The sequence below is a fragment of the Sapajus apella genome, unplaced genomic scaffold, assembly GCF_009761245.1.
Source record: "Sapajus apella isolate SASKATOON/1434 unplaced genomic scaffold, GSC_monkey_1.0 scaffold7, whole genome shotgun sequence".
Lineage (NCBI taxonomy): Eukaryota > Metazoa > Chordata > Mammalia > Primates > Cebidae > Sapajus > Sapajus apella.
Genome location: NW_022436947.1, coordinates 33091924 through 33105054, shown reverse-complemented (window position 1 = coordinate 33105054; position 13131 = coordinate 33091924). Strand labels below are relative to the sequence as shown.

Sequence of the window (13131 nt, the reverse complement as noted above, 5' to 3'; positions counted from 1 at the left end):
GAGGTGGGCAGATCATGAGGTCAGTAGCTCAAGACCAGACTGGCCAACGTGGTGAAACCCTGTCTCTACAAAAGATACAAAAAATTAGCTGGGTGCGGTGGCATGTGCCTGTAATCCCAGCTACTCAGGAGGCTGAAGCAGGTGAATTGCTTGAACCCAGAAGGCAGAGGTTGCAGTGACCTGAGATCACACCATTGCACTCCAGGCTGGGTGACAGGGCAAGACTCTGTCTCAAAAAAAAAAAAAAAGAATGTCTTATTTTTGGTCCGCAGATGTAATTAATGGTCGCTATCTTAATAAGAATTTTAGCATGCCAAAAGTGTGTTAAAATGCCCCACAAAAGTAAACCAAGTGTAAATTACTAGTTATGATCTTTAAATACCTATGAGTGTGTTAACAAGCATTTTTACACAACAGACTTTGACTCTGTTAAAATAGCAAAACGTGAGAGCAAGGTGGAGCCTTTCCAAATGAGAGTATTTCCAAAAGGAATGCTCAGAAATTAAGTTCTTCACAGATTCATGAAAACAAACACATTATGTAATGAAGAACAGAAGCCATGCATACCCTAAAATTCAGAGAGTTTCTATGATATTTGTGATTACTGCAAGAACTTTTAGAACAGGTCTAAGGAAGTTCTACACTAGTGTTTCATGGAGCCCAGTCTTTTAAAATTAGAAGTAGCCCATTTTAAGAAATTAAAGTCCCAGAAAATGATCATTAGAGTATGCAATTTAATAATAGCAAATAAAACAAAGATTATTTTGAATGGATATATAGAAATAAAATTTCACTTAGTTTACAATATAAACATGCATTTCACATTAGCATTAAAATGCGATTGTGATTTATCTCTCTTTCAAATATTCTACTTACACAATCATATTTATCCTTTCGCCACAATCTGCCTATTTCAGCAAACTGCATCAGCATTCCCTTTAAGTTTCCCAGTGCTAAAGCTGCCAGGACGGACTGTAAGAAACGTAAACACCGGATGTACTTTAAGTTCATAAAATAAACCATATAGAAGCAAAGGTGAAGGCTACAGATAAGTGAGTGCTTTAAAGGGCCTCAAAGCATATCAAAGCATACACCCTTTTCCAGTGTGTGATGCTATACAAGACACAGCAGAACTGGGACTCTGACCTGTCCCCATGAGTGACTTTGTCCCCACCACAGTGACAAGGGCTAGGCTGCTCTTGTGATTATAAGATAGATGATCTGATGGCATTTAGTAGCCTGCATCTTGGGACAGAGAAAGGCAGATCTTAGACCTATGACAGATAAACACTTGGAATAAATTATTCCCAAGCAGAGACAGTCTAATGTGTGTTTGTTTATTGAAGCTGAGGAGATGGGGGTAGCTCTTTGTTTGAAAAAAAAAAAAAAACAGCTTGGGGAGCTTGAGGTCCTGGAATGAGATGACTTGAGGTGGGCTTTCTGGGACAGCAAGAAACATATCTATCTAGTTCCTACCACATCCCCAAAACCTACTTTGGTAAATACATATAGAAGGGATTTTAAAATTAGTGAGTGAGTGGATGAGCCAATGAATGAGTATTTCCGAGGCCAGTGCTAATATGCTACAGCCGCACTTCAGGCGTCTAATTCTTCCACTGCCAGAATGTGATCTTTTGTCTTGCCGGAATTGTGACAGTTATGGTGAAAAATGCTGAATAGCTAAGTACATGCTCTTCGTTCTTTGGATTTTAACATAATTGTAGGAACATGCCCCCCACCCTCCTGTCCCCACTGCCAGTTTCAGCTGTTTGATTCTGAATGGAACACGGAATTTGTATACTGCTACGCTGTGAAAACACCGTATACAAAGAAAAGCCAAACACAGTTTTTATTTTTATATTTTGGGAACAGTTGGACTGATCTGCCTATTTCTAATTTTCACAGGTAACCCTCATAATGTCATATCTAAGCAATTAATTTTGCTAACTGTGAGGATAGAGGTCACAATTTAGAAGAAATATGGCCTTAAGTGACACACAAGTGTCACTTTTAAAAAATGGCACACAAGTGAATGCCAGTTAAAAAATGGTGAAAATTGAATAAAGTCTGTCATCTACTTAACATACTATACAAATGTACAGAATGATATGGTACTACAGCTACGTAAGAGATCACCACTGTGGTAGCTAGGTGAAGAATTCAGAGGACTGTACAACAAGCCTCTCCATTTTGCAGGACTTTTAATTCTATAAGTATAAAATATATCAAGAGACACCTGTGAGAAGAGACAGACTTTTTTCCATTGGGCATTATTTCCCACCTAGTCAGTATTCCACAGGAAAACAATTTGAAATAATTTACAATGACATACATATACAATAGAGTACTTTAAAAGTAAAGATTACATAGAAAAGAAAAGGGGATAATTTCTGCAGGAACCTGGCATCCCTACTGCTTTTGACATAAAGGATTAAATACATAAATACAGATAAAATGCTTAGAGTTCTGCTGAGCACTCAACAAATATTTATTATGAGCTTTCTTAATGAGTTATTTTGCTTTCATATGATAAAAAGAAGCAAAATACCTATTCAGGTGAAACAAAGACATTCCTGACCACAATGGTCTAAAAAGAACGTATCACAGGATCGTTTATAAAAGGGTCTTTGATTAACATCTTGGACAATGTCCTTGACTAGTTTATTCAGGAGACAGATGGGATTTTAGATGGTAGTTCTTTCTTTAGTGTCTTCAAATTGATGTGGGCTAGGGAGAACCCAAGTTAATTCCTGGGGAGAAGCATGAGAGTGTGGAGTTCTCTATGCAGGTTGAGTGTGTGTGCGTTTATTTTTATTGAGATACACATTCTTCTTATTTTGAAATCAGAAGTATTGTATGTGGAGAATACATATTTTTGGTACGTTGTTCTCTGCCCTGCTTGAAGATGGATTTGGTCAGTGAACTCTCTGGGATGACCACACTGGGAGTCCAGAAACCTGGGACCAAAGTACCGTTTGGCTACCAACCAACGGGGGAAACAGGTTTAGATAACAGCCAATAGGCATTAGTGGGCTGTATCATATCTCTATGTCCTTTGTAGCCAGAAGTGTCATACAGTGTAGAATACTACTACTATTAACAATAATGACTATCATTTATCAAGTATTTATCATATGCCAAACCTTGGGCTAAGTAGTTCACATACATGATCTTATTTATTTATTTTTTTGAGATGGAATTTTGCTCTTGTCACCCAGGCTGGGGTGCAATGGTGTGATCTTGGCTCACCACAACCTCCACCTCCCGGGTTCAAGTGATTCTCCTGCCTCAGCCTCCGGAGCAGCTGGGATTACAGGCATGCACCACCATGCCTGGCTAATTTTGTATTTTTAGTAGAGGTGGGGTTTCTCCATGTTGGTCAGGCTGGTCTCAAACTCACAACCTCAGGTGATCCGCCTACCTCAGCCTCCCAAAGTGCTGGGATTACAGGCATGAGCCACCGTGCCTGGCCGATCTTATTTACTTTTATAGTCACTCTGTGTAATGGGTATTATTTCCCTCCCTCTTTTACACATGTGGCTCTTGAGGTTCAGCAAGTTTAAGTAATTTGCCCAAAATCACACAGATAATAAAAGGCAGAGCCAGGATTAGAAGGAGGTTAACAGGGCTCCATGTACCACCTCAAAATTATCTTAAAACCACAAGGAACAATGTATCTACCATCATCTTGTTTCCTAGATGGCCTTTGATTTCCAGGGTTCAACAGTATGTTTTACATCTGAGTGCTGCAGAAATTTATAGCGCATTAAACTAAACCCTCAAACTTACAGATGGAGGAGCATGACAGTAGGGTTGGGAGGTCTGTGCTGGCTGTTCACTCCCATCTCACAATCTGACAGTGTTGGTCTTGGAGTTAAACCAAAGTTCTAGGAGCTTCAGGGTGTGTTCCTAAGAATGAGTTGTGTGGCTGGTAGCGCCATTCTCTGAATTAGACAGAGGGCCTGATTACCTTAACCTTTAAGAAAACCTCTACTTAGCCCATGCGTGTGGAAGGTGTGGTGCCGGGGTGCCCTCAAGATTAATTCTGTTTGAAGCTATGCACATGCGGAGTGTAGAGGAGATAAAGCAGGTTGGGCATCTGTATTCCCAGCATTCAGAACACGTTGCCAGGGGAAAATAAATATTTTTGGCTTGCACAGAGCATTGGATAAGAAGAGTACTTGAGAGTTTGTCATTACCTCGTTTTGCCTAGTTTAGTTTGTGCTTTCAGAATTTGAGAATCAGGGTCCTTGATTTACCACCAAAAGGAAGAGATGCTATCCAAAGAGAGTGTTACCTTTTGTAGAGGCTCCAGGAGAAATCCAATGGCTACAATGACAATCAGCACGATGATGGCAGAAATAAGCCCAGCAATCTGTGAGGGTTAAAAAAAAGAGCATCACCAACTCAACTTTTCCCCTGGCTTGGATTTTTTAGTGACTGATGCTAGGATGGTACTTTCAGCAAAGCTCTTGACATACCTGTGTTTTGCCTCCTGTGCTCTCCTGAACTGCTGATCTGGAGAGGGCAGTGCTCCCAGCAAATCCTCTGAATGCTCCAGAGACTATGTTACCCAATCCCAAGGCGATTAACTCCTGACAGGAAAACAAGGAGGAACCTTTTTCAGAAGTGGCACCGTTGATATTATGTGTGCAAAATATTATTTAAAGTTACCCAGGGAGACCCAGTGTAGGTTGTATACTTACCTGATTGCCATCAAGGGGGTAATCGTGTTTGAGGGAATAGACGCTGGCAACTGAAAAGGACACTGCAAATGCGACGATTGCGATGCCGAAGCAGTCTCCTATGGTGTCCTGGATAATCCCCACGTCAGGTGTAACAGGCGGCATAAATCTAAAATGGAAATTAAGCAAGTCTGAATGTCAGCAACCAACTGATAAACGGATATAATCATTGGGCAAATCAATCAATGAATGAATGCAATCTAGGCTGAGTTGTGTCTCACTGTGGAGTATGATTAATGAGAATGTAGCTCCACTGACAACTTTGGAATCTGCTTTCTTAATGCTGAAAAGCAACACTGACTGAATTTGGTAAAAGGTTGCAAATTCAATCCAAGGATAGTGGTAAGTCAGATGTGGTTTTGCCAGTAAAACCACATTATAATGTGCATATGTATTCCCATAAGCTTCCTGCAAAATGTCTTCTATTCTACTTGTATTGTTACACTGGCTTGCAAAGCATCACCCAAAATGCTCCTAATAGTTATCCATAGATGAAGGCTCTTTGAGAAAACACAATTGTGAGACGAGGAAACCGAAAAAAAAAGAGTCTTCTTTCCATTGATAATAATAACGTTTCATGGAAAACTCCTGGCAAACAAATGGGCCTTGGACTCTGCGTGCACTTCACAGCAATGCTAGAACCAGTCATGACCCTAATGGAGAGTGGGTTTCACCTTAAAGTGATCTAGCGCCAGAGAAACCTTCAACTCACAGGGGATACTTCTGTGCTTATGCCTCATGAACGCAGTCCAGTTCAATTATATTTACCAATTGTAAGGTGTATTTATCTCACACACAACATCAATCTACTAAAACTTTCCACTCCTATAAGCCTGTATTTCTGACATCAAACTTATTAGAAAGTTAATTAGATCCAGTCAACTCTTTCTGAATTGCTGGTCCACATTTTGTGAATATCTATGGTAATACAGTTCAACTCTAATTTTGAAGAAGCACTATTATATGCCATATTCTGATGCCATTATAAATCCAAAAGTTAGTTTAGAATGTTGCTTTTTTTTTTTTTTTTTTTTTTTAATAAACAGGACCTTATTATTCTTTTGTTCTGGTCTCTGAACACCACAGACAGAATGGTGTGATGAAGATTTACAGTCTAAAGATTTGGGTTCGTTTCCTGGCTCTGCCCCTTGCCCTCTCCAAGCCACCATTTCCTCATTTGTAAAGTGAGGATAATAACACTTGTTCTCTGTTTTTTTTTTTTTTTTTTTTTTGAAATGGGGTCTCTTTCTCTTTCCTAGGCTGGAGTGCACAGCTCACTGCAAGCTCTGGGTTCCAGGCTCAAGAGATCCCCTAACCTCAGCCTCCACAGTAACTGGGACTACGGGTGCTTGCTACCACGCCTGGCTAATTTTTGTATTTTTAGTAGAGACAGGGTTTCACCATGTTGGCCAGGCTGGTAACTCCTGACCTCAAGTGATCCACCCACCTTGGCCTCCCAAATGTTGGGATTACAGGCGTAAGCCATGGCACCTGGCTTTACTGTCTTTTCTTCACAGTTTTGTGGGAGGGTCAAATAATAAGTGCAAATACTATTCACATAGTGTAACATACAAAGTGCCCATGAGCTATTGTTATAGGATCGCTCTGGAATTTGGATATATCCCTTGTGTTTCCTTTACTGTTTCAATGAGCACTTGTCTTCAGCCAAATTATTTGTATGTAGTGTATGAGACTTTGCAAAATAACTTCTAAGGTGGCATACTCATGAACAGCAGGTTAGCAGTAATTAATAATCACTACCTTCCAGTTATAGTCTATTTGCAATCAACAGAAACTTAAAGTCCCTACTCAATCATCACCCAGAAAAAAATATGGAGTGTAAAAAGCTCAAGTGCTTGCTACCTAATTTAGGTGTTAAACTAGTAACAATAGCAGTGTAATTTGAACATTTATTATAAGTCAGGCACTTAAGCATGTTACATGTATTAACCCTTCAAAGAATCCTCCTTGATAGCTATTTTTAGCCTCATTTCTATAGCCAAGGACATTGAGGCACAGAGCTTTTGGTAATGTGCTCAAGCGCAAAATGTGAGTCAGAATCAAATCTCAGTCACTCTGTCTCTAGAAAACTTGAGCTTACCTACTGGGTTACGCTGCCTCTCTGCTTAAAGTAATGGTTAAAAATGTGACTGCCTGCTACCACACCCCACACACTTTGTGGAGAGGTGCACTGACACTGAAAATATACTTACTAAGTAAGACTGGGGTTTAATGTGACTCAGTGATCTTAAGTTTATCTTTTACTTTCCAAACCCTCCTGACATGATCCTGTTTGATTTTGCATGTGTTTATTTATTTATTTTTCTATTTGTTTTATGTCTCCCAAGAGATTCAAGTAAAGCAAAATCGCTTGAAAGTGGCAGAATGGTAGGAAACCCTAGAAATAGTCTTTCAGTTTCAGCCTGATTTTCATTTTAAAACTTTTAAAATTAAAAGCAATACTTGAAATTCATTAAGTGTAACACATGAAGATCTGGTGATAAAAATATTTTTTTTTCTTTAAAGAAATAAAAAATATATATATTTGCCTTTAAAAGATTTTGGCTGCTTTAAAGTAAAAAAACATACATATGAATGTTGATTTCTGGAATTCTCAAATACTTGTTAAGCATGGAGAGGGAGAGAAGTCTTTTTTAAAAACAAAACAAAACAGGAAAACAATCTTTCCTTGGTAAGTTGGAAGAAACTGAGACTGTAGTTAGAAGAAACAGCACAAAATGATCTTCCTTCTCAATCCACTGAATGTAATGGAATACATTTTAAAGTTCTTGTACAAACCAGACTTCTCATCCTTTGCGGTGGGAAAACTTGCTCTCTGCCCTTGTTTTGAATCTGATTGCGAGAAAGGACAGAGTGTGCTACCGGGGCCACTCACGTGGCATGCCTGTGTTCCTTCAGTGGCTCTTTTGAACTTTCAGAACTTGCCTCCAGGAACTTCAAACAAAGCATTACATATTGTTTATAGTAATTTATGGACAAGGAAATCTGGTTTCACTTCGTGTTTCTTTGTGAGGAGAAGCGGTTTACTTTGCCTATTTTTCTTTTTTTGAAAAAAACAAGAGATGGGGGTCTTGCTGTGTTGCCCAGACTGGTCTTGAATTCCTGGGCTCAAGCAATCCTTCCACCTGAGCCTCCCAAAGTGCTGGGATTTCAGGCATAGGCCACTACACCTGGCCTTACTTTGCCTATTTTTATACTTTCACTACTTTGCTAACTTTTACTTTCATGTGAGTTTCTCCTGGTCTGAGTCCCTGCTTGTCTGGTTTGTGAGTTCTTCTTCAAGGAGAAACTTTCTGATATTAAGAACTGCATTCATTGTGGGGAAGCTGAAAAAGAAAAAAAAAGAAAAAAGATCTGCCGACCTTGCCTTTCTTTGTAGCTTCTTCCTAGAAGGAAAGCAGTGAGCCTTCCTCAGGGATGCAGGGGCAGGGAGGATTCTGATGAGGGTTACTGCAGGGTGACCTGCAGTTTGGATTGTACCTCTCCAGTCACTACTGCTAACTCTCTGCTTAGTGCATGGCGATGCCATCATCGAAGACACACTTACCCAGCTTCCATGTTCCCAACCACAGACACGTTAAATCTGGTTTGAAAGTCAAAGCCATAGGATACACCTGTTGCGATCACAGTCTGCAAAGTTGCAAATGGCCCAAGTTAGAAATGTGAGATGCAAGTTAAGTCTTGCTTTGAAAAACATATATTGCCCAAACCCACTTCTGCACCTGTGAAGTAAGAACTCCAGCCCAGGCTTTGTTACTTTTTAGGAAATTTGGAGGCAATTCTATCTCACATGCCACCAGGATTGAGAACCACAGCTTTAATTCAAATGGCTCTACCACCACATTTTGTCAAAGGTCTTGCTCTCTTGTCTTGTCACTCGCCTTGTCTCACGTGGAAAAAATTAACTCAAAATCATAAGAGGAAGTTATTAAATTCTGAATGAAGAGAGAGTCATGCTAAATGTCAGGCCCAGAAACTGCAGAGATGCCCTCTGTCCCACTGAAACCTCCTGAGCTACAGATGGTGAGGGACTTGCAACATAAAAACAGTAGAGTAACTATGACAGAGTCTGAAAATGATCCATTACCATAATGAATTCGATTGGAATGGGCACTGGAAGTTTGTCTTTGAAGTGCTGATTTATTTCTTTAACAATGAATACAATCAAGAGGATAATCAGAGCTGTCACCAGGTCTGCAATATTAGTCTTCTCTATTTGTGTGAATACGGACTCCAGTACCTACAATTATAAAAACAAAAACCACCAAAGCCCTGTATTAATGCATAATTTGGATACAACACATCTCCAAGCAAATAAAAATAAACATGGGAACAAAAGGACTGACAGAGACTGATAGAGATTTCCTGTTCTGCTCATGTTTAACTGTGAATGTGAAATTGTAGAAAGTAGCAATGGAGATATGAGAAGAGTAAGCTAGCATAGTGTGGGTGGCACACTAGTTTAAGGATGCTTTCGCCATTTTTACTGAGACTGTCTTTGGCTAGTGTCAAATTTTGTTGGATATTTTTCACATTTTTACAACTGGTCTCCTGCCCTTAGGTCTCTCTGGTCATCATTTTTTATTTCACAGCCATCAGTACTCTGTCCAGGGAGTAACTTCTGATGTTTGATAGTTTTGCTTAGCATGCTCAATTCCTGGCCTTTTACTTTTGGGTTTAGACCCCCTCACATTTCTTAGCTGACTCTCTATGTCACTTTTGGGAAATAGTTTTCTGGCTAACTGTACACTATGCATGGTCTTACTTCTTGAAGCTAGTTGGGTTCCATATTCATGTACCCAGAAAAGCTCAAGCAGGCTAAAACTGGATCCCAAATTGCTTCTAGAACACTCCACTTTTGGAATACCTTTGGATGGAGCTAAGAGAGTGTTGGTTCCCATGTGGAGCAAGCTCTGTCTCAACTTTCAAAGACTGTTGGGAGTTGTCAAAAATCAAACACATCTACCATCCAGCTAATGTCAACAACAAAAATTAAGTAACACTTCTCTTACATTTGACTCAAGTATTTCCCCCCAAAAAAATCTGTTATTAAAAGTTTTACCATTTTGTCCCAAATTTTAAAACTAAGAAACTATCTGTTCTTTGCATCCTCTGGAGGAGAGGAGAGCTGCTGTCCTATCTACATATCAGTCAATTTTCTTTTGTTTTCTAAACAGGATGCAAAAAAGACCCAAGAACTTCAATTATAAAGAATGAGACCTGTTTGCTCAGAAATAGGAAAACATCATAACTCAATTAGCAAAGTTCTTTTCAAAATAAGATTTTAGGAAACATTGGTATTACTTAATTTGTTGTTAACATTAGCTGGATGGTAGACGTGGCTGGTTTTCAGTATTGTTCTCTTGCTTTTTCTTTTCTTTTTTTGTGAGACTGAGTCTCTCTCTGTTGCCTAGGCTGGAGTGCACTGGCACAATCAGAGCTCACTGTGACTCTAACTCTCGGCTCAAGCGATCCTCTGCCTCAGCCTCCCAAGAAGCTGGAACTACAGACATGCACCACCATGCCTGGCTAATTATTTTATTTTTTGTAAAGGCGAGGTTTCACTTTATTACACAGGCTGGCCTTGAACTCCTGGGCTCAAGTGATTCTCCTGCCTCAGGCTCCCAAAGTGCTGGGATTACAGGTATGAGCCATTATGCCTGGCTTTACTTTTTAAAATACAAATAAATTTTATAACCTGTAGGTAAACCCCATCACAGAGGCATTAAAGGAAAGCTCTCCAAGAACACAGTAGTGAGTTTCACATATTTCAGCATTTTTTAAGTGCAAGAAATACTTACTTTGAAAATTGAAAATGGATCAGTGTGTGACGGGACTTGCAGCTGAAGGATGAATTTGAGCTGGGAAACCAAAACATGAACAGCGGCAGCAGTAGTGAAGCCACTGATGAGGGACTCAGATAAGTATATCACTACAAATCCGATCCGCAGAATCCCCAGGGCCAGCTGGAAAGAGAACAAAAGTCTTTGTCAGCATAGATTAGGAGTACGCCTCAGCAAACGCAAAGATCCGCAACTGAAATAATATTATACAAAATGTAAAGGCTGAACCTGTATGTATATGCCTTGAAGAAGCAAATGTCCCTGCCTCCTGGGATACCTCCTATCCAGGGCTCCTCCTTCTCCTTCCCTTCCACCCCGTCCACCAGGCGGAACGTTACATGGTATTCACATAGGATATAAGTCTAGTTTGCCCTGAAGAAGTAACACGCTTATTCACCCACCCTTATTTTTAACTGTGGTGTCTTTGATAGGCCTTTTCTAGCAGAATCTGACCTAGCATCAGCCCTCATAAATTTGCTGATGTAATTTTAAGTTATACTTTCTAGCTGCTGGAGCATGCATGAGTGAGTGCCTATTCATATTTCCTCAAAGTTGCTCAACTTGCTTAAGAAATACATAATTGCGTATTGGACATCAGAACTGCTTCATTCTAGCTGGGGAAAAGGATGGTTAATTCCCCCTTAAAGCATCATTGTTTTGTAATAAAGTGAATTGGGTGGATTCTCCTTCCCTTGGATACTTGACCTGTCTTTCTGCTCATGTTTCCAGAATGCAGCCAGAGCTGTGGCTGCACAAAGCCTAGTGGGTTCCATTTCTATGCTAGGTTCAGAAATATATTAGAAAAACCTAATCAAATTGTCAATAAGACACATGCTTATGTCCTTGTAGAAACTGGCTTTTTCTTTCTTTAAGAAATGGCCTTAACCAATAATATCATTATCCATAAACTAAGGCAACATCTCAAAAAGTCCATGATATTTTCCTTATTCAGCAGGGGTGTCAGCATACGGCTTGGGAGCGAGGCTTTAGGCCCCATCATAATCCTCTTCAGTTTTCCCCAAAATTGACATGAACAGTTCCAAGCCCCCGTCCCTTCCAACTAGATTATAGTTGCTGAAGAGTTAAAGAAAAAACTCCAAAGCCACCAGTATGACGATTTCTTGCATACTGTTATGTTTCTTGACTCTCTCAATTCCCAGATACATGTTGAAGCATTTCACTTGTCACTGTTTGTGCCTCTCCATTACCCTTCCTCCTTCTGTCTAGACCCGCATTCATTCGTTGTCGTACCATTGACCCACTCCTCTCCCTCTGGCTGTGACGAGTGACCCTTCTTACATTATTTCCTCTGGGCCGTGAGGGAGGAACACAAGCCAAAGGGAAGACAGGGAAAGGTGGCCGGGGGGAGAAAAAACAGAGAGATGTGTACCAGTCAAGGCAAACAGATTGAGGTGGGCAAGTTACTTGAGAAGGTGCTCACCTGGATGATTCCAGCAAACAGTGAGACTGTTGCCGCCACCACCACCTTCCTGTCGTTCAGTATTGAATCACTGAGCTCACTCGAGTTGTTAGACGATTCCGGAGTAGTTATACCAGTATCTGGGACCATTCTTGTAACTGCTACTCCCACCATCACACTCAGAATTGGAAACGGACCTAATTAACAGTGGGTGAATCATGGTCAGTAAACACCTCCCTAAAGCATATTGTCTTTCAACCACAGAATAAGAGCATGTAAAATGACTGCCATCTGTGACCCTGCCTTCCTTCTCAAACCTGGTCCTAATTCTCCCAGGAGACCATGACTCTTCTCCTGGATTATGTGCAATTTGGAATTGATACAATGTATGTCCAATAAAATTCATAAAGAAAAACAATGTGAGCATTAATCAGCTCAGTAACTGACTTACCCACAGATATGTGTTTGGAAGTGCCGAAGAAAAGGTAGATTATGGCTGGGAAAAAGGCTGCATACAACCCATAGCCTGGGGGCACGGTGACCAGTAGAGCAAATGCTAAGCCTGTAAATACACAAGCAGCAGGGTCCTTATTTTGTGCGAGAGGAATCAAAGACATTCTAATTTCGTTCTTAAGGTATTTAGGATTGGACCCTAAAAATAAGTTACCTCGTTAATTCAAAATGTATTAAAGATGTAAACGTAGGAAGTAAAACTATAAAACTCTTAGAAGAAAGCATAGGTATAAATCTTTGTGACCTTGGATTTGTCAATGGTTTTTTTAGAAATGACACCTATGGCATAAACCAGTGGTCCCTAACCTTTTTGTCACCAGAGACTGGTTTTGTGGAAGATAATTTTTCCACTGACCAGGGAAGGGGAGATGTTTTGGGAATGATTCAAGTGTATTACATTTTTTGTGTACTTTATTATTATTACACTGGAATATATAATGAAATAATTATACAACTCACCATAATGTAGAATCAGTGGGAGCCCTGAGCATGTTTTCCTGCAACTAGATGGTCCCAACTGGAGGTGATGGGAGACAGGGACAAATCATCAGGCATTAGATTCTCATAAGGAGCATGCAACCTAGATCCC

General features: G+C 40.1%; 1 protein-coding gene across 1 annotated transcript in view; it reads right to left on the bottom strand.

Annotated features, from left to right (window-relative positions):
- Window positions 1-13131, bottom strand: part of SLC26A3 (solute carrier family 26 member 3) — a 41792-nt gene that overhangs the window by 16813 nt on the left and 11848 nt on the right. The window contains exons 4-12 of the mRNA XM_032276310.1: window positions 12481-12591; window positions 12051-12226; window positions 10568-10732; window positions 8854-9006; window positions 8314-8396; window positions 4707-4854; window positions 4482-4595; window positions 4298-4375; window positions 877-972 (exon numbers count right to left, since the gene is read on the bottom strand). Coding sequence (XP_032132201.1) covers window positions 877-972; window positions 4298-4375; window positions 4482-4595; window positions 4707-4854; window positions 8314-8396; window positions 8854-9006; window positions 10568-10732; window positions 12051-12226; window positions 12481-12591 — 1124 coding nt within the window. The remainder of the gene's footprint in view (window positions 1-876; window positions 973-4297; window positions 4376-4481; window positions 4596-4706; window positions 4855-8313; window positions 8397-8853; window positions 9007-10567; window positions 10733-12050; window positions 12227-12480; window positions 12592-13131) is intronic.